The 25,609-nt window shown below is 41.9% G+C and overlaps 2 protein-coding genes across 3 annotated transcripts in view; one reads left to right on the top strand and one right to left on the bottom strand.

Annotated features, from left to right (window-relative positions):
- COL4A5 (collagen type IV alpha 5 chain) overlaps positions 1-14,184 on the bottom strand; it is a 76,716-nt gene extending 62,532 nt beyond the window's left edge. Inside the window, exon 1 of the mRNA XM_034063523.1 lies at positions 13,846-14,184. Within this exon, the coding sequence (XP_033919414.1) occupies positions 13,846-13,935 (90 nt within the window). The 5' untranslated portion in view covers positions 13,936-14,184. The remainder of the gene's footprint in view (positions 1-13,845) is intronic.
- Positions 14,185-14,826: 642 nt separating this feature from the next.
- COL4A6 (collagen type IV alpha 6 chain) overlaps positions 14,827-25,609 on the top strand; it is a 116,209-nt gene continuing 105,426 nt past the window's right edge. For both annotated transcript variants that reach the window (XM_034063874.1, XM_034063873.1), the window contains exon 1: positions 14,827-14,875. In XM_034063874.1, the coding sequence (XP_033919765.1) occupies positions 14,831-14,875 (45 nt within the window). In that variant the 5' untranslated portion in view covers positions 14,827-14,830. The remainder of the gene's footprint in view (positions 14,876-25,609) is intronic.

Here is a 25,609-nt window from a genome sequence, read left to right as displayed (position 1 = left end):
TCAAGCACTTCAAGTCTCTCTCTTCAGTATTTACCAGCTTCACACAACCAGCTATTCTTGTCAGCAAGCTCATCAGGTAATACAATTAACACAGCACTGATTTCTTTGGAGAGTAAAGAAAAGAAAAAAGCTGAATGAAACACCAAGTCCTGCATTCTGACATATCAAACCATGAAGCCCAGTGTGGAAAGCAGTAGAGGTACATCAAACCCTGCAAGTTCTTGCACAGCATGCATCAACCTCACCAGGTTGACAAAGAGAAGGGGGATAAGAAATACAACAAGTGTTAAATAGGCTAAAACCTGTGTTTTTGAAGTCTGATGCTAACATCACCTTCTGCATTCAAACATGACAGCTTAAACAGTCAGGAACATAATGTTTTAACAGTAGAGAATAAAGGCACCACAAATATCGGATAACTGTCAATATAAAGACTGACTCAGCTGTTAGAAATTCACTTTGATTGAAAACAGTGAACTCAACACATATAAAAGCATCTGTTATAAATATCTTTGCCCAAAAGACTGCAATACTTTTTCTACTGGAACCTTAACCCTAATTCAATTATTCATACCTTTATTTATAACTGAAAAGAAATTCAGCCTTTCAGTTGCAAGCAGGCAAAGGTTAAGCTTTATTTTGGTGATAGTCCTGAAGAACATGCTCACATTTATTAGCTTGCCAAGATCTGTGTAACAAAACACCTGCAGAGTTATCTAGTTAAGGATTTACTACTCATCCAGGTCAAAGATTTCACCCATTTATCTTCAGCAAGTTGAGTTTCCTTTCACTTGCCTGGACATGAATATAACCAAGAAACAAAAGGTTTTGTGGGGATTTGACAAGCAGAGTTAAAGCTACTATTGTAAGTTCTAATTATGATTTTACATACATGCTCTTTAGGCTTAAGAAGAGTACAAGTCTGCAGCTAACATCTCAAATATCTGTGTGAAGTCAACTATGGCAGCAAACCCATCACAGCTCCATAATCCAAATGGCCATCATTTTCTCAGATGTATTTATAAGCAGCAGCATTGCTAAAGCAGAATCAGAAGATTAAGTAAAAATTCCTCTCAATTTACCTAAAGATATTAAGAGAAAAAGTATCATGGTCAAAACACATTTGCAGAAGGTTTTGACCATTTCTTTAAAGAAAGGGAACTTCTGACGTGTAATTTAACCTGTTACACCTTGAGGCACTACCTTTGAAGTCTGCACAACACAGGATCTGTTCAGACTTGCAGAGGAAGCTCTTACCTGGAGTAGCCACAGTTCTGGCCACTGTGAATGAGAACACAACGGGACAGGTTAAAAACATTCTGAGACACTTGATGGCTATAAACAACCCTCATTTCCTTTTAAGGGACAGCACTAGGTTGTTTGCTATTTAGGCTATTGCAATAGCATAAAACATAGGAGACCCACAAAATCTAGTTCCCACATCCCAAATTTTACACTTATAAGCTTATGGATCAATAAACTATCTTCAAATACCACTACTATGATTTGGTTGGAATAACTACCTTCAAAAAAAATAAGTAAAACTTTGAACAAGCAAGTCCACACTAAAACTTGTGCCACAAGCAATAGACATAAGCTCTTTTCTAAAGAGAGTTGAATTTTTAGTACAAAGCACAGGCAGAAAATTATATGGACTTTTACTGCTTTAAACTGAGCCATCATTCCTAACACACTGTTCTCTGTACGGGTTATCTTTCCCAGCAGTTTCTAATTAAAACACAAGGCAATACTTGCTGCCAACTTACACCAGTTGACCTAAGTCAAAGCACAACTTTCAGACTCAATCTCTTTCCTGAACTAACCTCCCAAAGTTTAACTTCCATCCCCAAGCAGCAACCATTGGCCCATAAGGATTTTCCCCCCATAAACCTGAAGCCATCACAGGATCAATCTCTCTCTTTTCTGGAAGCTCCTAAGAAAGGTTCAGGGGAAAGACCTACATAAACACTCACCTACAGATAGATTTTGGCAGTGGAGTGACCTGCCATGCAGCAGCTACTGCACAAAAGACTCACAGGCAACCAAGGGGAGTAGAAAGGCAACTATTCAAATGCCTGAACTGCTGATCAGAAGTTGGGGGTTCCCACCTCCCCTTAACAACTGAGGTGAAAGCAATAAGCAGACTTGCAGACAAGTTATCCCCCTAAAATAGGGGGTACTGCAGCCTGACACTGTCTTCCTGTATCTGATTCCTGAACCAGAGAAAAGGACACACTGCAAGAGCCCAGCTGGGCATCCAGTCAGCTCCGCTGCAATCCCAGACCTTGCTCTCTTTCTCCATACCTGGCTTTAAGAGGGTGAAGACTGAGAACTCTTTAGGATATAAAGAAGCTTCAAGCAGGCTGTAAAAGGGGCAAAGCAACTCACACTAGCTCAGTCTCATCTTCTACGAAGCTTTCCATCTTCAGAAATGATTGTTGCCACTCTGCTGTACAGAGTGCTGCCAGCCTGGCCCTCAACCACAGGCAAGGTAAAGGACATGGGCAGTTCTCACCACTTCTGAGATCTGTATCTTACGAGATGAAGAACGGACTTCAGTGTATCTCACTGGGTGAGACAGAAAGCAAAATAATCATGACATGCTCCAGGGTCCTTTTCACAAGCATTTCAAAGCTAAACTTGAAGAGAACTGAGAAACCAAATACTTTCACTCCTGTCCTGATGAACACAAATTCCCAAACAGCTCTACACCACGTTGTGTGAATTTTGAAGTTACCTTTAATAGCAATTCAGCTTATTACCTTTATGCAGCCATCCAGAAGCAGCATCTTACTGTTTAGGTATGGCAAGTACTGCTCATTGGCAAACAGCGAGGCAAAAAGCACTGAAAACAGAACATAAATTACAAGGGAGGTCTTGGCCCACTTTCCCCCCAGGTTCATGAACTGACATATGCCAAACATATCTCCCTCTTCAGCAGGCACTGCAGCACCTGCATGACCGCTAAATAGACAGCATTAATAGAGAAACCCCTAAACATAACTCTGATTGGCTTTTCAGTTTTGGAATGGGAGACTTTGGGCATAGACAAGTTTTACACCATGTCTATAGGCAGTCTACACTTCACTACTGCTCATTTCAGTTCTAAATGCAGAACTCAATGCAAGCCATCCTCCAGCTTTTATACAGACCATAAGCAAACCCTTTAAGTACACAGCAGATTAAAGGAATAGTTTGTTCCAAGTATACCTCCATCCTGCCTCATTATGCATTCCTGGCACTGAGATACAAGCTTGGAGTACCTGACATCCAGGCAGTGGCAGCATACTGTAAGCCACTTGGCTTTTCAAGAAGTCTTAGTACCTGAATTTTACACACAAGTCTCTAATCACCAGTCTCTTGAGGCTGCCTGATTTCTTCCAGCTGCAAGTAAGTACCACCATATGGTACTCATTACAGGTCAGGATTTACTAGTCATTTAGGACCTTTCCTGAGTGACAGGTGTTAGATGTTGGCACTTTCTATAACCATGTCCATATGTAACACACACCTAGACCTAACTCAGCTAAACTTATAAGCTTCAGCTATGCTTGCAGGCCAGGTATTAGAGTCAACACAGTCATTCCAGCAGCCTGGATTTAAACCTTTTCTGGTTAAGGAAGTGCAATAAAGATACATGCTCCAGAAAAGCCTCCTATCCCTCACCTTTATCCATATAACATGCAACAAAGGAAGTCTCAATTCCCGTGTCCTGTTAACTGATGTCAGTCACTTGTCACTGACAGCTGCACCTTCATGCATCAACTGCATGAAGCAGACCACACAAAAACAGAAACCCACTTTCTCTGAGGAAGGAGAAGCAAAATAAAACAGCATTTCAGATTAACCCAACTCCACTGTGCTCTATTTTGAAGCACTGAATTAATACCAAAGATTAAGCAAGCACACATGCTAGAAAGAATAGGGGCTGTGCACAGTGATACTGCATTAAGATGTTATCTGAAGAAGCACACACCCTCTTAACTGTCAGAACAAGACCCAGCTCACTTAAGGCTTGGTGGGTGTCTGGGGGATTTTTTGTGGTGGAGGTGATTATCAACTGCATTCTCTTTCAGTTCTTGGACCAAGTATCATAGCTCCAAGGTTCTTCTAGTTAAAGCTGGTTTATCATCTGTTTATGCCTGTAGCATCAGCATACTCTGTGTGCATTTTAATACCTGAAAATAGCACTATGGGCAGCATTTTCTCTATATTGCTCAATACTAAGTAAAAGCTACTCTCCAGCCTCAGGTAATCAAAGCTGAGAAAGTGGCACTGAAGAGAGCCAAGTTAAACAAGAAAGCAACAAAAACAAAGCAGCTGTGCTAACCCTGTAAGTCAGAGGCACTTCCAAAACACAGCAACAGGATGAGTTGGGAGGCCCTTTGCTTTTATCCACATGGGTACGGAAATCCCTAAAGCTGATAAAAGTTGGGTATTTAGTGGGAGCTCAGATGCCTGCTCAGGAACTCACAAGCTTAACTTTGGCAGATAGAGTAGCCTTCAGCATCAGCCTCTTCATCTACTAATGCACTGGCTGTGTGCTAGCAAGAGCTCAGGGTCTCCTCATAGCACCTGCAATTTCAAGTGAGGTGGTTCACAGCAAGGTTCACTTTGCTGTGAAAAAGGGACCTTATAGCAATATGGAGAATAACAAAAGCCACTTACCACAGGGAAAGGCAAAAGGCATCTGAATGTATTTTATTGCTTTTAAAATCCTGGGAAAGACAGCCGTAGGCTAGTGTTAAGAGATCATTCTAACTAGCACACACAGACATTGGAACTGAATATTTAAACTTGATTAGAATAGATTTCATTCCCTCACATTAGAGAGATTACATCTAGAGGCTAGAACATTACATTATCCTTAGAAGACAGGATCCCTTCCCTTGACACATGCAAATTTAGTTATTGCTTTCTCCAGCAATTGATATTACCCACAGTCACTCTGGAGGTTACTCAGCAGCAAGCTAACAATTTCTAACCTGAAGTATCTCATTCAAGTGATTTCCTAACTAGATCTGAGAATGTCAGTAAGCCGTCTCCTTTATGATATTGTACTAAAATACCATCAGCTTAAAGTGGGAGTAAGCAAGGATGAAGCACACATGGCTCCAACACCCCAGCACAATAATTAAAGTGAGGAGATCCATTCATAGGAAACAGCTCTCAAGCATTATTAAAACTCAAGATGCTGTTCAGTCTAAAGCTTGGCAGGAATAACAAAGAGCCCCTGGCATTTGTACACATCCCAAAACAGAAAGTCACGTTCTCCCAAGGGAAAGTATTCCCTGAGGCACCCTGTTTTAGGGAGTATACCAACTCCCACAAGTGCTATTTGGAGCTGAACATATGCCAAGGAAATAACCTGTTGCAAGTCTGTGATGTATGTGCTGCATCCTGCAGTAACCAGTGTGATAATTATAAGCACTCAATATGGAGCATTTCCACAAGGTTTTAATTGTATTCCTACAGCAAGAAGATACTCTTCCAATGTCATTTTAGTGTGCAACTATTAGATGACCACATACAGCTGTTCAAAACCAGGTCTGCTTTGAGCAAGGTCACCTAATTTAGCCTCCAGAGCAGGAAGAATACAGTCAGACTTTCCCTATGATTCTACAATGAATGACAAGCTGCAGGGGAACCTCTGCTCTGGCACCTGAAACATCTTCTCCATCCTCCCACACTGACCTTAGGTCTGCAGGGCTCTTTCAAGTGTTCTCACCCCTCTCTCCTGGCTGCTGTTGCACAGCAGGTTCCCCCCATCCCCTCTTCTCACATTTGTTAGCTCAGAGGTGCTACCAATGTCACCGATAGGCTCAGCCTTGGCCAGTGGTGGGTTTCTGTTGGAGCCGGCTGGCACTGGCTCTGTCTAAGGGGGAAGCTTATGGCAACTTCTCACAGCAGCCACCCCTGTAGCATCCCTGCTACCAAAGACTTCCCATGCAAACCCAATACAGGTTTTTATGCTTGGCCTCTCCCATCAAGCACAAAAGACAAAACTTAATAAAAGTCTCCAGCTCTGCAAAGCTGAATGGAATACAGAATCAGTACCAAAAGAACTGCCAAAGTACAACTATAGCTCAGATATCAAGTATGCCAAACATTTGTTCAGTATCTGTTATCACACTATGAAACATGAAATAAAACACTCAGCCTGAAGCAGAAAGCCAAAAAAGCTTGAGAAGTTAGTCCAAAGATTACAGCATTGTGAATACACACACTGCTTTGGACAGGAGTTTTCTTCCAGGAGACAGCATGACGCAGTGTTCTGAGATAACTGAAGCTTCTTAGACAGCATATTCATGACAACCAAGGAAAACTGCTGCTCAAGTGCAGCAAAACCTTACACTTTAAACATCCACCTTCTCTATTTGTCCTCTGAACCATTCTAGCAACTGGTGATGATACAGTGTTCATTTCATGAAATGTATTTCATGTCATTTCATGTTCATTTCGTCAGTGTTTGATGACTTCAGAAGCTTGATTCTGGTACAATCCTGACCACCACCAACAAGCTTATGGGATACCTTACTATTTTAAATGATCTTCTACCAAAATTATCTGCCATGGACATAAAAAGGTGACAAATAAGATTATGACAATACATTCAGTGATCCATCATCCTTTGATGTTAAACACATTTGCTTAATCTGGCTGTTTACAAAGAAGAAAGAATAATACTAACCCCATTGCTGCCACAACTGGCTGTGCTGTTCCTACACAATTACTTCTGTAGTATATTAGCAACTGAAGGTTTATTTAAAGCAACCTGTTTGATTGTTCTCACTTATTCTAAAAATACCCATTTTCTGAGCATGACCAGACCTGTCAACAAGCATTTCCTCATTCAAGCCTGAAGTTCAGGAATTTTCGAGGTTCACTTAGGATACAAAGCCTCATACTGTAGTCAGAGATGTTTTAACACTTTGTTGCTACTATTGCTTTAAGAGTTTGAAAGCGTTTAGAACAGACAAAACACTTGCAAGATTCTTGTGCATGTGCACGCATGTGTGGAGGAGTGTCACCGGTTCTATTGCCAAGAAGCTTCCATTGGCATTCTGGATAGAAACTAAAGGACACTAGGGATACATTTTCCCCTTAAGTCAAAACCACACAAAACCCACCCACACAAGCATCAGTTTTTGGATGGATGTTCTCACCAGTTGCCTGGGCAGGCTCTGGGCTTCTAGAAATCTGCACAGCACTACTTCCCCTGCTAATAGTCAGATGAATACTGGAAGTTGCTATCAAAACACATACTCTTTGCATACTCTATAGATTTTCTCCTTTTCATTTTAAATAATGATTTTATAATAAAAATAAGTGGTTTTGCAGAAACCTGCGGCTTTTGCATAGAACCATGGAATGGTTTGGGTTGGAAGGGACCTCAAAGCTCAACCATAGGCAGGGACCCCTTCCACTGGAGCAGCTGCTCCAACCCCCTGTGTCCAACCTGGCCTTGAGCACTGCCAGGGATGGGGCAGCCACAGCTTCTCTGGGCACCCTGTGCCAGCGCCTCAGCACCCTCACAGGGAACAGCTTCTCCCTAATGTCTAACCTAAATCTTCCCTATGGCAGGTTAAAGCCATTCCCCACGGTACCTGGATGAAGAGAGATACAATTCTAATCTTTCAGTCCAGTGAAGAAGCTTCCTTTCCCTTCTCAATACGTTTGCCCTTCAAGGTTTAAAATAGAAGTGTTCTTAAACTAATTCAGAATACATTTTTATCTGATTAAGTCAATTCATAGTCTGAATGGCAGCTAGAAGTTACTTTGCCTTTCAGAAGCAATGGCTTCTGCTGTCATTCTATATAACAGGTTGGTTCAAAGTAAGTTAACTCAGAAAAACCACTGCCCTTTAGAAAGGATTATTTTAAAAGGTTTTTAACTGAGTTTTCATAAGCTCCTTCACCCAAACTTTGTTGTACAGTGGCATCTCTTGTCAAGAAATCAGATCTTCAGGAGCTGAAGCCTTGTTTAGCCTTGCCTTGAGGTCATGCTAGTTTTCATTGCTTTAAAGCCATTTAAATGTGGATTTAAACAATTGCTACTTTAATTCAAGGTGTAGGATGAGTGCAGTTCATCACTCAGGGTGGTCATCTTCTTCTCTCAGATGCTTGCAGGGTTTCAGTATATAAGGAGGAATGTTTGCTTCTGCAGAATCAGTGCTGTGTTTAGCAGACACAGACTGATACTAGATAGTCTCTTTCATGACTTGTCAAGATATTATCAGCTATTCTGATACACTAAACTTTTGACATTATTCATAGTGCTACTGCTGAAATACCAAGAAGCCCAGTATATATAATCAAACTGATCACATTTATTTCCCCTAGCATGATTAAAAAAATAGGGTAAAAAGAATGTGACTACCACAAAAAACAGCAAAGCGTTTAGGATAAAGGTGAAATACATAAACTTAGAACTTCTTTCTTCACATGGAGATGAGAAATACTGTCACAAAGTGTTTAATACAAGTTACTTTGCTCAGCAATAGGTGGTTATTACAATAGGAATGCCTGCGAGTCCACAGTTGAACGAAAAACCTCATCTGGCACTGGTCTTTTAAGTAGCTCTGGATTCCAAGCCACCATTTCTCCATCACACTGTTTATACTAGCATATAAATTAAGAAGCAGAAGTGACATCTTTCCAGATTAAGACAGCAAAATAGAAGACTCCTACTATAAGAACAGATATACCTTTCTTCAAATTAGTGATGTGGTCTAGAACTAAGATTCACCTCGATAACAACTGAAATCAGTCCTAGAATAAACATACTTTCCAACACATTTGATATATTTTAGCAGAAAGCCCTGACAGAGACAGCCACTGGCCTGTTTCCAGCCAGAGAAGGGAATGGAGCTTTGCTTATCACAGGGAAAGTTAAGGGAAAGACGGGGTTTCAGCAGAGCTGCAGTGGCAAAGCTTATCAAGTGTACAGTGGGGTCATATTAGGCTACAGTCAGACAGTTTGCAAGTCTAGCTATATGCCTCAAAAAGAATAACTCTGTAGATAGCAGCTATTTCACTTCAGGTTCTAGGTTAAGTACATTGCATATAGATGCCTATTAGAGTGCCAGGAGAGAGAAGAAACTGAAATTCAACTCTGACGTTTTAATTCTCTGTAGAGATTAGGTAAAAGAAACAAAGTACAGATGAGACTAAACTATTTTCCTTCCCCTCCAAATCACAAAAGGAGACAAAGAGAGAAATCCAGCAGCAGAGCTGCAATAACAAAGAGCCTTGAAGGCTGTCACCTCTAAGACAGCTGAAATCCTTAGCTTTAGAGTTCCTCCCTTTCTGACTCCTAAATCACACATTTCAGGTCGAAACTGTCATTTTTTTGTCAGTGTTGCCATTACACTTTATTTTGCTGGTTTTATATTTTGACAGAATAACAGACTTAAAACACATTGTATAAGACACCCTCCATAAAATACAAAATTGAAACTCTGAATGCTGCTGTGCCGACAGCTTAAGAAACAGCTTCTTGAATAGCTGGAACTAAAAAAGATCATTTAAGTAAATATGAATCTTCCAATTCACAATTTTATTACACAATTATGATTAATTTTTGACTACAGGATATGTAAATTGTCTTACACTTTGGAGCACAACTGTACTCTCACATAATTGTGGAGTCACAGCATAATGCAGGCTGGAAGGAGACTTAGGAGGCTGTTCAGTCCAGCCCCCCCAGTCATCACAACAGAGAAATAGTTTCCTAAAAGGAGACTCACACAACACCAAAGTCTTTTCCAAGCAGACTAAAGATAGTTCTATTAATACATTATAGTTTAATTTCCTTTTTGAGGGAGGGAGACTAAAGCATTGACAAGTTTAACCTGAATGGTTACATTTACAATATACCTTAGCAATTATCTAATTGCCCAATATATATCCTTCCTAAAATCCAGATCATATCCCCCAGGTTTTTTGCTTCTTGAATCTCCTCACAAGTTCTCCAAATAGACTCAAGCTCTGCAGGAAAGACTTGAGACAATGGCAAAGCATTGTTTTGGTAAATAAGCATTAGAATTCTTGTTGTAACAGTACCCATCCCTCTTTAGCTCAGCTGCATTTATTCTGTTGATAATTCCACATTACCTTGAAGCTTTTCCTCCACATACCACAGACTGCAATTAAACAATCAGAACACTTGGTACATTTCCTTTTTCAGAAGCTGCATCCTATCAGTGATACTTACTAAGGTTTAACTGCATTGCTTTCACAGAAGGGTAAATGATGCTGCTCAAGGATCCTTAAATCTGTACCAGCACTACATCTTTTGAACAAGCTTTGCTTTAGGTACTCTTGAGGAGAGATGGTTTACAGTAAAGTGCTGTGAGCACCAGACAGGCAAACACTGCACATACTGCATGTAGCAAGAACTTAACAGCACCCCAATAGTTTTAACCACACTGCGTCCATACAGCCTTCTGGAACAGATAAGTGAAGTGTCTTCATTCAAAGTAATCTGTCTGGAAATATCATTACTGGCAGAAGCTGCTTTCCATTCAGCATGCTTGCGTAATGCTGTTCCTAGAATGTGTGAGTTATCTAGGTAATGTGTTAAGTGGTGATATCAGTGGAGAGTTTACACAAATCAACGTGATTAGAGAAGGAACCATCTTAATCTAAGTGACTGAAAGGTAAAAATGCATAATGCAGCTTCACTGCATGGGCAGAACAGCCACATTAGTGCAGTTTGCCCCAGAGAGAACATGTATATTACATTTGTTAGGGTGTTCTGACTGATTTCAGTTGTTTTGTTATATACAAAAATCTACTTATTCTAGTAAAATCAACAGCAACTAATTGCATTATTACTTATTTATTGTGGAAAAACATTGTTACATAAATCTACATTTGTTGTTAAAGTAACACTTTGTCCTAGGAAAATTTCCCTAATTGAAAAATAAAAATTAGTAACTAAGAAATGGCTTTCAATGAGTAAATTAATTTACTTGCAACCTAAATTATCAGTCTGTTTCCATTGTGGAAAAACTGAGTAAGACCCATAAAGATTGTGTGCACATAGCCACAGAAGATCCTCTTGTGGTCCAAATGGCTCTTACAATGGCTTTCCTTCAGGATTCCTTTGATTTGTTTGTATTTTAGTATGTGCCAGAATACACCTTGATATACAACTTTTATTTTATATCTTTAACCAAGAGCCATGAAAGTTCAAAAGCAAAACACATGACAAGTTGCAAGCAGGAGGGCTTGAGCCTTTATGTTATGCAACAGAGAGCATCTTGTGCATGACTAATCAAGACACATCCACAGAATTTCAGGAAGAAATACTTTTTGAATCCTTAAAGCAAGCATCCAATTCTTTCTGCTTTTACAGACCTAGCTTTCATAACTAGAAGGAGTCACAGCCAGTTATGAAATGGGAAGCAACCAGTACTACCATGAAAAAATAGGACAAGCAAGAGAAACATGCATGACTGCCATTTACAAGTCAGCCATATCAATCAAGTACACTGCAATTGCTGGCACAATGGCATGTAACCTCTGAAAGGAAATCTGAACTAAATGTAGAGAACTGAATACTACACAAATGATACCCATCTTGCCAGCCTTCCTTTCCATGTTTGATCAGCTGTTTTTATCCCCATGCTTCCAGTCAAACTGGAGTTATAACAGGAGGCACAGGAAAAAGACATTGCAGAAGTGACTTCACTTTTAATAACTTTTGGGCTCACAAAGTCTATTTACACTCTAAAAACCTAGGCCTTAACTATGAGGGTAACTTTATTCAATATAAACCAATAGTCAGTCACCAAGCTCAGCACAATTCAAGAATCAAATCTATGTTCTTTAATTAAAGAGGTTTCCCAGACACTACTTGCAATCACTTTTCTATCCAACACCTTCCACCTCATTCATTCTCCCACTCTAAAGATGATTCTTAAACTGCTAGCTGCTTTTATGCTGTTCATTAGTAGCTAACAGACTTCATTCTATGTGGAGTCTGCACTCGAGCGCATAGCACGATCCATATGCTACTCACCAAGTTCAGGTTATTGGCTATAAAAACCCAGCAATAAAATCAGAACAATTAAATTCATCCTTATTGGAGTATGAAGCTTTGGCAATTTATTTTCTTTTAGTAAGCCACAAACAGTGTGTATCAAGCATTCTGCCACAGTGCTAATTCATCCCTTTCTGACATGGGGAAAAATAGTGATCCTCATTAATAAAGAGCATCATTATATAGTGTTATCAACACAGGGGGTTCAAGGACATCAGAACACCAAAGCATTGAGAAACCATTAAAATGCCAGGCGGATTTACATAGGTTGGAAGTCAGTATCACTCTTTCCCCACCCCAACTAACCACTGGGTTTCAGTTAATCTTAGCACATTGTGGGTTAATAAATCCTCAAGGGCCTCATCCCAAAACAGAGGCTGTATGGCACAGGTGGTGTTAAGAACCAGGAACTCCACCATTGTCTTTTCTCCTTCCTTCATTTCTACTGAGGCACAGGACTGCCTGCAGCATCAGCCCAGCCCAGTCCCAGACCTTGCAGATTCCCATCAGTCAATGTACAAAACTGCAAGGGGCTACACACACAGACCTCCCCATCCTAAACCCTCGCCTGCTAAAACACCAAAGACCTCTAGGTGGGACTGACCAGATCCTTCTTTGGAGGTGAAAGTCACAGCAGACGGCACTGGGTGAGGTGGTACTTAGAGCAGCAGAACAAGTATCACAGACCATGTGGAGACAAGAGTTCTCCAAATCAGTAAGCACCAGTGGCACACTAGTATCACTTACACTTGGGTACACACCTGGGCATGGTAAGAAGAAGAAGGGAGTATATTATAGCTAGTCTTTGCTTTTTGGAATAGCAGATGAAAGGTCCACAAAGTTTCACTGTAAAGGAATGAACTTCAAAGGAAAGTTCAAGCCAAATACAATTTAGTCAGCTCCAGCAACAAAACTGCAGGGGAGAGTAGCAGAAAGGTATTCTACATCTACTATAACATAGGATTTTTTAAACACAGCATAATACTAACAACAGAGATCAGGATTCATTTACCCTTCCAAGTAAACTCTTTAAAAGTTAACAGGCAGAGGAAGGGTTTGTAAAAGTCTGAAATTAACTCACATTAAATATGAGCCGTTCAGTTAAGAGCTGAAGAACTTGGTCAAGTACCTGGAAAGGGGAAGCTACCGATCCCCTCTCCCTCCTTTTCAGTTTCAAGGCCCACATGCTTCAGAACAACCGGGATAGCATCCCTTTCCCAAAGACAGAAAACAAAGTTCTTCTCCAGGCCACCTCCCATGCAGCAGTACACACATCTGCCATCTCCACCAGCACCTCAACTTGGGTTTAAGGAAGTAGAAATACAACCCTAAGCAAAACCGAGTCACAGTCTGAGGTGTAGCTCTCGGGCAAACCCTGCCCACAAGCCTCCAGGTGTGACCTGCAGATGCAGGTGAAGGCTCGCTGCCAGCGGCTCAGACAGCTCTTCTTTAGGGGACAAGACGGGAGGATTTCCTCCTCCTTTGTCCGGAGGAGCAATGGGTCCAGCACACACGAAGCTCACCCGGGCTTCCCCCACCTAACACAGGCGGGTACCATGGGGAGCCGGGCCGAGCCCCGACACCTGAGAGCGGAGAGAGGAGACCCTGCCCTGCGGCCCGGCCCCGTCGGTTCCTTGTCACAGACCGGGCCCGCTGCAACCCCTCCAACCCCAGCGCGACCGACGGGGAGCCCCCCCTCAGCTGCCCCACTGCTGCAGGGCACCCAAAGCTCCCCCCGACGCCCGGCTCCGCACCGCTGGGGAGCGCCTGGAAACAAGGAGAGCGCCCCACACTCACCGCGGCCACCGCCTCCTCCGGCCCCCAGCACCCCAGCAGCAGCACCAGCCAGCCAGCAGCCAGGCTGCTGCTCCACCACCGAGGTTCCATCCTGCCCGCTCAGGAGCTCCGGCCCTGCGGTGCGGCCATAGCAAAGCGGGGCAACGCGGCTCCCTCCGGCCGCCCCAACACCGACACCAGCACCCGCCTCTCTGCCGCGCTCTCCCGCTCCTCCCGGCTCAAGTCCTCCCGGGACTACTTGCCAACAGTATTCATCCGCACCGGGGGCGGGCGGCAGAGGAGCCGGCAGCGGAGGGTGCTGGCGCCCCGCTCCGAGAGCACCGCAGCTCCCCACGGCCGCCACCCTGCCCCTGGGGCCGGGATTTTGTCGGCTCGGAGGGAGGGCGAGCGCCGCCTCTCCCCGCCCCGCCCCTGCACCGGGTGGGAGCCGCTGGACATGGGCTATTTCCCCACCGGAAGCACCTCAAGTGTGCTGGGGCCGGGAGAGCCGCCGGTAGCACCGGGTGGTACCCTGGGGTGCGGGGCTGCGATGGGTGCTTAGCCCGGATCAGTCCCGCCCCGTCCCGCTCAGGTGCGACGGCTCAGCGGAGACAGCGCAAACTTTATACCCGGGCACATTGCGACACGGTGTGCAACGGAGGGGCCCTAAGGGGGAACGAACCGGGACCGACCCCAACCCCGACGGGGCAGCCCGGCCGCTCCGCTGCCGTAGCGGGGGAAGGAGCTGGTGAAGCGGCGGCACCGCGGAGGTGAGCGCGCAGTGCCCGGTCCGCAGCCGCGCAGGAGGCAGTGACGGCTGCGGACCCTCCTCTTCCTCCAGCGGTGCGGAGCCGGTAACCGGGTCCTGTCCGCTGGCCCCGCAGAGCTGCCTGGAGCATGGGGCGAGCAGGGTGAGTGCCAGGGAGCCGCGGTGCCCTCCCCCTCCCTTCCCTTCCCTGCCCGGCCCCCGGGTGACTGTGTCCGTTTGCCTCCCCACAGGGTCCTGATGGTGCTGGGGCTCCTCTGTCTGGGCACGGAGCTGGTGAGCACGGTAAGTGTGAGTAAGTCAGACTTCGGCATCCTTGGGCCGACAGACACATCCCACCCCCATCAGAAATACATGGTTTGGGCTTGCTTAATCGCCGTACAGCTCTGCTCCGAAGTTCCTTTGTGCCTTCCGTGTGCTCGGCTTTGATCAGGTTTTGCAAAGTACGCTGGGGTGAAGCACCATCCGCATTCAGTGCACCAGCTTCCTAAACCTGAACGAATGATCAGTATCTCTGAACTGCCTTTCCTTCTTCTTTAGCCCTTTCTCAAACCTTTCTGTTAAAAGCTGACCTTTCAGATCCTCTCTTGCAAGGGTTCCAACCTACAACACCTCGTAACTAAGTGATGGGAGAAATTAAAGGATTAAGCTGTTAAGTGTTGTATGAAGGTTCATGACTAGTGAATTAGTAAATGTGTTTTAAATTCCAAGTTGACATACAGAAGCAGTGACTTTATGATCTGTCATTCTGACAATTTTAGAACATAAACACAGCTTTTCTCTTGCTGTTCCTAATTAATGTTTGAACAGATTAGTAAAGGATCACAGGCTTTTTAAATGTCTGTCATATTTCCTTTTCTTTTCGGTGTTGTAATAGATTTGCTGCAACTGGGATGCTGAAATTGTTAACCCACTCAACTGTAGAGAAGAAAAAAGTCCTTTGGAAAGTCAGTAGCCTGAATTAAGTGTCCAGCTGATGTACAGGCAGCAGTTCAAAAAACCTCTTTGTTGCATTGGGATGTAAATTAAGATTGTACAATAATCTTTGTGCTTAGGCTTTTATAGCACATATGCAATAACAAATTAATGGAAGTAGTTAGTGTAATGTGTTTTAAGCATGTTTATTTCAATTCAACTTCTACCAGACTTTGAACAAAACCAGTTAAAATGTGGGTTCTTGTCAGTGTTTCTCTACTACATTTGCTACTCTTGATTAAAAGTTTAAGGATTTAGACTCTTCCTGTGCAACTGAGGAGGAATCTTCTGAAAAGGCTCTAATAGCAGAGGGGTTTATGCTGTTCATAAATATGAAAGGCTTGATTCTGCTTTGCTCTTTTTATAATCAATTGCACCAGCAGAATTTCATCATCCCGATCAGGTGGTAGTTACAAGTGCTAATCTCCTCAAAGATTAAAAGCTTAGGCAGTTTTCTTCAGCAAAACCAGGAGCTGTTCTTCTAAGTGTTCTTGCTTCATCTCTGTGGAAATTACTTTTACAAAGCAAGTGTTTTCAAGGCTTTTGGAAACAAATACGTCACATTTTGCCATCATTTTGTATATTCATGCACTATGTCAGTGTGATTATTCCTGAGGGATGCAGGTGTAATGAATGGCAGATATTTAAGCTGTTTGCTCCAGTTTTGCTGCATACCTGTTGGAAAACACATCTCTTCAGCACTCATATTTGTTCCTTGGCATGTTTCGTTGCCCCTAAGGGGACTTTGTCAATTTACGTCTATTTCAATGGGAAAGGTAAATACCAACATGGCATTTCTAAGTCTTCCTGCCAGTTTTCTTCAGGGTTAGAAAACAAGCAAAATCTTTGTTGTGCAATCAGGCTAAAAGCATGAAAAAGAATCAGAAATAGGTCCTTAAAATACTTTTAGTGCTTTAGATGTCTAAGCAGTTCATGCATTTATTCTTATTAAAAGTGCTCTTAAACATGCTCAACAGGAAAGATGTACAAGTGTGTTTTTGTCAATTTCAGATACAGTAATAGCAGGTAAATGGCTTTCTGGTACTACTGAATTAAAAACACCCCTAAGACCTTCCTGCATTGAAGTGAGCTGTTTAGAATAAGTAGTGGTGATTGCAGGAAAAGCGGAATCTCTCAAGCTATTTTTAGTGGTCCTCTGCTAGATAATGTGAAGTGACACAGTGAAGTATGGTGTTAATAAAATGAGGGTAAAACTTTAGGTTAATGAGGAATAATAACCTCTAGAAGACTGTTCACAGATACAGTCAACTATCAAAGCAGTTGTTGCTGAGGATGATGCCATTTGTGACTGTTCATTTTCTGTTTCTTTCAGGTAATCTCATTTCAATATCTTTAATGCTGTAAAAGCAACATTCTAAAATACTTTACCAAGTTGTTGAGGGTTCTTCAGGGACGTTACTATGGACATGACTAACAGGCAGTAGTTGGCACATTAGGCCAGCATCTTGAATGAAGTTGTGTCAAAGATGGCTTTGACTCAGAGATCTCAAGGTGTAGTCATCCCTCCCTCTCTAAGAACAGTCTTTTCAAGTGTATTGGAGTTAATTTCTCAGCTTGTGCTTATTTTTTCCTGGAGATAAATAATGATCTATTTTGAATGGCAGCACAAAGTTAGTCTTGTAATATAATCTATTTTCCTGAGCCAGATGTTGAAATATATGGATGACTTGCTGTTACAGATGGGGCTACTTTGCAGAGGTTGTTACCTCTTTTGTAGACGAGCTGCTGGGAGTGACCTAAGGCTTTCCCCTAACATCCTTCTGCAGTCATTCCAGAAGCTATGATTCATGTTTACAATCTTTGATTATCAGTAATTTGCATCAGTAATGAACCAGGAGTGTCAGTACGAGATGAAGAGCAAGAATAAACCACCGATGTAGTCAAGAATAAACCACCGATGTAGTCAAGAATAAACCACCGATGTAGCACTATCTTCTTGACATTCATTACTCTGTAAGACAAAAGTTGGTCCAGAGCTGGGGGTATAAGACAAAATGTGGGAACAGTGATTAGAAGATGCAGGTATTTGCCCATCACTGAGGCTTATCCAGAAGAGGGACATTTCAAAGGATAATCGGAGTTTTGCTGGTGTTTCTCTCATAAACATGAGGTGGAGCATGAGATGAAAATAGTCACAGTATCTACGGGCAGCCTCTTGCAATGAAATTTGAGATTCTCATCTCTTCACAGGGCTCTCAGCTTAGATGCATAATAGTCCTCGCAGTCTTTCTGTGTCCGCTTTAGAGTATACCTGACACACAGGTGAGATGATAGCTCCTCATTTATTTCCTTCCTGCCCCTGAGCTAGTTGAGCACATCTGGAATATGTGGTGGTCTTGATCCGAAATCCCAAGGAACTACTGTTAGGACTTAGTGTGAGGATTTATTGTCAGACAAGTTCTCTTGGAGTGGCTGTGTTTGCAGGTAAGAGTGCAGTTAACTTCTATGAATCTGGAGATCAGGTTCTATTGCAAGACTTCCAGATCTTCTGGGGTTTCTTTTGCTAAGAAATGTGCAGATTAACCAGAGATACCCTCCTTTTCTAGTGATTGTTCAGTAGAACATCTGCAGTATCCAAGTAAGGCAAATAAAAACCAAGTGCCAAAACCAGTTCTGGCAGTTTGCTCTATAGCTCTATTTTGAGTAACTGAAGCTCTGCTAGTTTATGACAAGCTCAACCCCAGTGATCTTATTTCTCACTTCTCTTAATATATCCCAGGTTTTCTGTGTGAGGTTTTTTGTTTTGGTTTTTATATCTATGATACAAATGTTTCATGATGTCTTTTAATAAATACTGGACCAGCTTAATTGAACCAAGCTCATTGTTTTCAGTGGCCTTAAGCCAAGAACAAAGTTTGGCCCACAGCTCTGACAGAGAGGGGAAAAAGTAGCTGTTTAATGTGGATATTTAAAATCAGACTTGCAGTTGTCATTATTCCACTGTCTTTTGGTACCCTAAAATAATGAATTTAAGGTATTCTTTATGGGGGAAAAAAAGGAACAAAGGTGTTCTCGTATTGTAGAGTTGTGTAGCAGTATTTTGAGATGATTATGAAGTCATGGTAGGAACAAATGAAAGATTCCTTGCAGCTGGAATTCTTGATGCACTTGACCTCCTTCCTAAGTGGGTTTTTGTGGATAATGATCTAAAATTAATTCATTAAAATTAATTTCCTTATTTCAGAATGTTCCTGTCACCCAGGAAGGCTCTCACTGTCCTGAGAAGCCCATAAACCCCAACTGAGCTTGATATACCTCTTTCAGTTTACCTGCCTGAGAAGAAAGAGCAGTTAGAGTGGAATCATGCAGTTTTCATTACCTGTTCCTTGGAGAAAGAGAATTAGGAGATGTAGGCAATAAATCTGAAAATACATGGAGAAAGTAACTTGTTCTTGTGCTTTTTTGCACAGATTTCTTGCAGTTTAGCCTGCCTTGGGCTTTTCCATACAACTTCTCCTTCTCTGGTGGTGGGATCTGTATGGAATTCATGTTGCTGCAGTCTCCAGTTGCTGTTTTTAGCTTTCTACTTTCTACTTTGCTTTCTACAAAGCAGGGATCCTTATGGTCTGTGCTAGCTTCCCTTCTTGTTTCTTCTGCAGGATTTCTATTAGCTTTGGTTGTGTCAGCTTCATTGGGTCATTAAACAGCACCATCCTGTTTGCATAGTCTCTGCATACTGAGTTACCTTAATATTGAGAGAATCAGCCTTGTGAACCAACTTGGGTTGATATGCTTCAGTCCACTGAGATGTCAATAGCTACTGTATTCTGAGTTTGGCTTATTCACACCCTGGTCTATTTCCTCCTATTTGGCTGGAACCTGCTGTATTTTGTACAGCCTCCAGCCCTTGCCCCAACGTGCTCATCTGCCTTTCTAGCTCTCCTTTGAGCTTTCATAGTTTAGGGAGGCTGCCAGTATGACTCCTGGTGGTTAATCCTGTAATGCTTTCTCTGATGCCTCGCTCTTAGCAGCAGTGAGGACATGTCCATGCCTGTTACATAGGAATCTGTTGCACAAATCTGTTCAAGAGGGTTGCACATAACATTCATTGCTTTTCCCATTACTAACAGGAACAAACCTTTCCATCCATGACACAAGCTTTTGGCAGGACCTCAGCGTGATGTATAACACAGGTAAAATTGAAGCATTATTTAGACTAATCAAGAACTAGGTAAGGTCAAGGCTTCTGTATGAATGAATGAAAGTAATATTTCCTTCAGTTTTGTGTATTTGTTGTATTGAAGGGAAAAGACGTTGAAACAAGGTGGCAACAGCAACATTAACTGTTATTTCTTATCTTTCATATTTTTTTTGGCTGGCAGAGACATAAAGATCTTAAAGCTTTTAAAAAGTACTGCATGTAATTTATCTGTTCACTTTGCATCAAAGAGTCTTCAAATCAGCTCCCTATGTTCCTTACCCTTTTGTTTGAATCACTGATGGTATTACCTTCTATTAATGAAGATCATACCCTCACAAGTAGTAAGGTTGTCTCTCTGTGGACATGAAATAATACCTAGCTCTGAAAAGGAGTTTCCTTAGAAATGATACCATTATAAAAGGAGTAATGAATCTATTACTCTAATGCTTTTAAGTTAAAGTTTGCTGAGAATTCATAAACTGGCAAGTCAGTTCTTCAGAACTGCATATATAAGCATGTCTCAGTACTGTAACAGAGTTAAACAGGTTCATTGGTACATTGGATAATTGCTTGACTTTGTCAAAGAGGAGCAGGACTATTTAAAAGTTATAATAGTTCTTATATCAGTCAAGCCTTTGCTGTGCAATGTTCAGGTATCATTTGCTCTGTAAAATATACCTATATTTGAAAGCAGTTTGGAATTACTACTGCTATAGTGGAAACACATCAAAACAATAGAAGGTGAATCACTGTATTGTACTTTGATGATTAAGCCTATCCACAAAGCAGGGTGTAACTGAACTGGAAGAACATAGCCTGCAGGAGCAAAAACATTTGGCAGAAGGCAGGCTTGGAAAACTGAGACTTTATAGTAGTCTTCAGACTTCTCCATTAAAGGAGCCTCTAAGCTTCCAGCCTCAGCCCTCCTTGTGAGATTTCAAACTATCATCAAAGTGTTTGAGAAGGGGTTGAAAAGTTGGAGCATTATCTGTAAAATTGATGTATCTCTGTGAATACCTCCTACATGAACTGCAGCACGTGTGAAGTGTGGGTTCAGCTGGAAGGTGAGGTTGGCAGGTCCTCGATTGCACTGCATTTTGCATAGAACATGCAAAACTATTACGGGAGAGGATTGAAGTGCGATGAGTCTTGGTCTTGTGGGCATGACTGAGGTGGTCTGCAATAAACTGGGTGCCAAATGTACTGGTGTACTTTGAAATCCATATGCTTTTTGCCTTCACTAGGGTAATAGGTGCGACGCAAATGCACTGCTCGCTATTTAACAAAGGTTCTTTCATCTGTTTTCATCTGAAACAGCCTTTAGCAGCTCTCTCTTCTTGTGAGCTTTATATGATGACTTTTACAAAGGAGGTATCGTGGTTTAACCTAATAAAGTAGTTTTGGCTTTAACTGGAAGCCGCCTGTGAAATCTCCTCTTACAGATGAGGAATTAGGTGAATTAGGAAAAAGGTGAAGTATTTTAGTCACCAAAGTAAATGTCAGCTCCTTAGCCTACTTTTACCACAAGAAGATAGTGGAAATACTCCACAGAGTTAACTCCACAGAGGTTTTAAAGTTAAATGAGTTGGTGACCATAAGCGGACTACTTTAGATGGTCTCTTTAAGGTAGTGATTATATGGTTTGCTCTGTGGTACTTTTAATAACCTTAATCTCTGTGAATCTATAATCTTGTTAGGATTAAACTGAAATCTGACTAGATAATTAGAGTGAGCTCCAAGCTGTGGTTTGACCTAATATCTTGGAGTGGTACGATTTCCATATGAATGGATTGGCCTGGAGGGTGTGAAGCATTGAGAGCCCTCAGTGAGTCTGGGAGCAAAGGGCTTCCTGTATCTCAAGTAATCAGCTGAAAATCACCTCGGAGGTTTTGCAGACTGCTCCTCTGAGACCATACAAGTGAGGGTCTGGGTCAGGGCATCTTCTAATGTGGCAGTGACATCTTGCCATTGAAGGTAAAATGTGTTTGCAGACCCTCCAGAGTACAGAGTTGCAGGATAGGTTGTCCCCTGAAGTGAGCATTCTTGTTCAGCCGGGTTTGTGCCTTTTCTAGGGTTCATTTGTCATGGGTGTGCATTTCACATTGTTCCTTTACATAAATACAAAGTAATGTGTTGCAGTTTAAACTTTAAAAAAACATAAACATAGGTTATACTAATGTGTTGTGTTCAATCCTGGGTCTGAGTGATTTGGGATGTCCTTCAGCCATGCCTGTCCATGTTGTGTCCAGCTAAATGCCAATATTACTGTCTTGTATGTGTGAAGAAGGCTTTGCTCCAAGTCATAGGGAAGTCAGCAGCAGGACTGGACTGCATCTCCTGGTTCTGTGCTCTAGCCACTGAATGAAAACAGACATTAGAGCCTGGAGATGAAAAATACCACTTTGCATAATGATCACAGGTCTATTATGTAGCTCTGCTGCTTTGAACTGTTGCACCATAATTGGTAGTGCTTTGTATGCCCTAAGGCTCTGCTGTGAACGAAATGAGGCTTTTGGAGATCTGGGAGGCTTGAACCTCTAACTAATAAGGCACAAAACTGTAAAGAGATGTTTATGGCTATTTAAAGGCGCTCCATTCAAGTGAATATCACAGTGTTGTGAAGCTTCCAAAGAATCTGGTTGGGTTTTATCTTTCAGCTTCACGCTCTCCAGCCAAGTTCTGCACATGTTTCACAGAGGAGTGGCGAGGATTAAAACCCAGCTCGTTAGTCCCAGTTACAGGTGGAGTGGTGGAGGAGAATGAATTACTGTTTATAGCAGATAAGGGCTACTGCAGCTTTTCAACTCTATTCAAGGATACTTTATAAACTGCAAACCAGAATGTTTGCCACGTGTTTTGGATAGCAGTAATACTATATTAAAAACAAACAAAATGCTGTGATTGTGACTGATTTGTAGTGGGTTTTGTGTTTGTTGGTTTGGTTTTGGTTGGGTTTGGGGTTTTTTTCTCTATTTTCCAGACATAAATGTGATTCATAAAACAACAGATCAATAGATATTGGGCAAATGTCAGCAAACTAGTTTTTTCTTTTTACTTGGAAACGTAGTAATAGAAATTGAATAACTTTCATTCTGAGCTGCTGGTACCACAGGTGTTATGTAGCTGTCCAGATCTATTCCCCCTTTCTTTCTTACCTCTCAGCTTGTGAAACAAAGGAAAAGGAGATTCTGAGGTGGGTTTTCCTTATTAAACTACTGTTCCAATCTGGAGTGATTGTTTTACACTTCACTCTGTACAGAAGCCTGTCAGCTCAGTCATCTTCATGCAGTGATACCGGTTACAGGTTTTATTTGGATTCTATGATACCATTGGATTTACCAAACATTAATCTTGCTTAGGTAGCTGTATGTTGTGTGGTTTGTTATACGTTAGCGTTCTGTGTAAGAATAACCAGGCAAAGTATTTCCAACATCCGTTTCATCAAGATGTGTGCTTATAATTTCCATTAAAGAAATTCCAGTGAGAAGTTATTTCCCTCCTCTTCATTCCAGTGGGATGAGCTCACTCACAGGAGGGCAGAGGGGTACCAGGTTTCGGGCGCGCATTCCTTTGCCAGAGGAATGTGCAGTGAGACACAGGTACAGGCTAGCTCCACGACATGCTTGTTTAGAGGGGCCCTTCTGCAACCTTACAGTGGCTTACAGAGCACAGATTTACAGCGCTCCTTTATCTGCATGGGTTTGTTTTAAAGAAGATGGGTCAGGAGGATTAATCTTTATGAAGAAAGTTATTTTCTTTAATATTCAACTAATGCATATTGGGATGTTTCTCATTTCCCTTTTACAGAGAGGTGGTAAAAGTGTATTGTAAGAGTCTTAATTGTTGTAGATGTGATATTAAGAAAGGTAGAGGCAATTAAAATATACTCACTCTACTGCCAGGTGTACTCTATGCCAATGTGTTTGACTGAGGTCACTGAGAATTCAGCCTGCACCTTACATAGTATGTCATTCGTGGCCTCCTTGAACTGATTATGCTTTTGGAATTAGACTGGCATGAGTAATCCTTGTTTTCCTTCTGTATTGAATGTCAGTGGCCTGATACTTCACACTGTATCAGCCTAACACTTGTATCAGCTTGTATCTGGAAAAAGTTGCAGAAGAGAACTAAAACTTACCCACTAGGTAAGTTCATCATAAAACTGCATGGAAAAGTAATTCAAATTCTGTTTGACACTGAATTCTCTGAGATGAAACCACTACAATCATTCAGTTACTTGGCAGGGCTGTGAAATTTGCCATGCTTGCTCAGTTTATCTCCGCTGCAGCCTCTGGTAAGCTTGAAATCCCTAATTCCTGTCTGATGATAGCAAGAAACTGTACTGGGACATTGACTTCTGGCAGATACTTTATGGTTAGGGCAGGAAGCTAGTATTTTGCAGATAAATCCTGAGGAGTTGGTTGTGGTATAAGGAATAAGCAGACCTAGTTTCTGTTCTCAGCATAGCTTGATGAAAGACTTCATGGAACTTTCTTGAATGCTCCATAACGTGTTTGTAGCTACCTGTAAAATAACCATGCATATGCTGATCCTGGGGGACTCTGTCTGTTTATCAAGGAAAAGATAAATGTATTTAATTTTGCTTTCAAGCCATTGTAGTAGAGAGAACAGCGGAGCCAGGAATCCTGTTTGCTGTTGCCACTCTTTGGCAGGAGGCTGTGCCTATGCGGTGTATATGGCTGCCTGTGTATATGGGGAAGAAAGGAGGGCAGCTTTTATTGATGTTTGCTCAGCAAGCCTCTGTTAGGTCCCCTTTTTTAGTTTAATGTATAATTCGGAGCAAGCTTCTACACCTCCAACACAGCAAACACTGAGTGTTGTGTTCAGCGTAAGGCAGATTTCTGTTGCTGGTTTAAATCCAAGTAAGTTAGACAACTTATACCTTAAGATAACTTATTGGACTAAATACATTAGGAAACTTCTTAGTCCATCCTTTGCCATTTGCACCAATCTGCAAGCTTGTGTGCTTTAGAAATAATCAACTTCAATCATAGGGTTTATTTTAGGTAGTCCTGTGAGGAGCAGGAAGTTGACTTGAGCATCTCTATGAGCCCCTTCCAACTTGAGATATTTTGATTCTATGAAATAAAATGTGTTCTTCCCATCAGTTACTCTTATACCTTCCTTTGCTAACAACTTGTTAGGGAAGGTCTTAAAATCTGAATTCATTTTGTGAAAAAAGAATTGAAATCTCTCTCAGGTCCCTACCTTTGACTGAAATTTGCTATGTATGAATTTAGCCTTGTTTGCCAAGTGCCTGGGGTGTAGAAGCTGCTGTTGTTAGGGCACTTCTGCAAAATATGAGATGAAATATTTTCCTTTGAGCTCCCTGCTCATGGATAAGTGAACACCCATGTAACCTTTTGTTTGGTTTTCTATAGAATTTAATTTACAAACTTTGCTGGAAAGAACCTTTTGCCCCTATTAATGTATTCTGTAGCACAAAGGAATCTGCAGGGTGTCGGGGTGTACAATGTACAAGCCCTGCTCTTCGGTTGGAAGTTGCTGTTTGTCTCTGAGGGGGAGTTAGGAAGTTAATACATGGTTCAGTTCCTAGGTTGAGCTTGTAGCTCAGGGTGTATTTTTCCCATCACAACTGTAGGTCTTGTAGCCATCACAGCAAAAGGTTAATCTGTGTGATGAATGTGGAAGTATAGATAGCTGTGAGTTTTTTCTCATGGCTAAAGGAAATGTAGCACTTACCAGAAGTCCAGATGAAGCATTTGTATTAGGATTTTACATTTCAAAGAGTGCTTATATGCACTTTGTTAAACATCCATGATGTTTAAGTATCTCCATGCACACATAGGGAGTATTTGTTTCTGAAACATCACCTTGTGAAGTGAGCTTTCTCATGTTTG

Source organism: Melopsittacus undulatus, chromosome 6 (assembly GCF_012275295.1).
Source record: "Melopsittacus undulatus isolate bMelUnd1 chromosome 6, bMelUnd1.mat.Z, whole genome shotgun sequence".
Lineage (NCBI taxonomy): Eukaryota > Metazoa > Chordata > Aves > Psittaciformes > Psittaculidae > Melopsittacus > Melopsittacus undulatus.
Note: the sequence above shows the minus strand (reverse complement) of the source record. Positions and strands in the feature narration are given on the sequence as shown.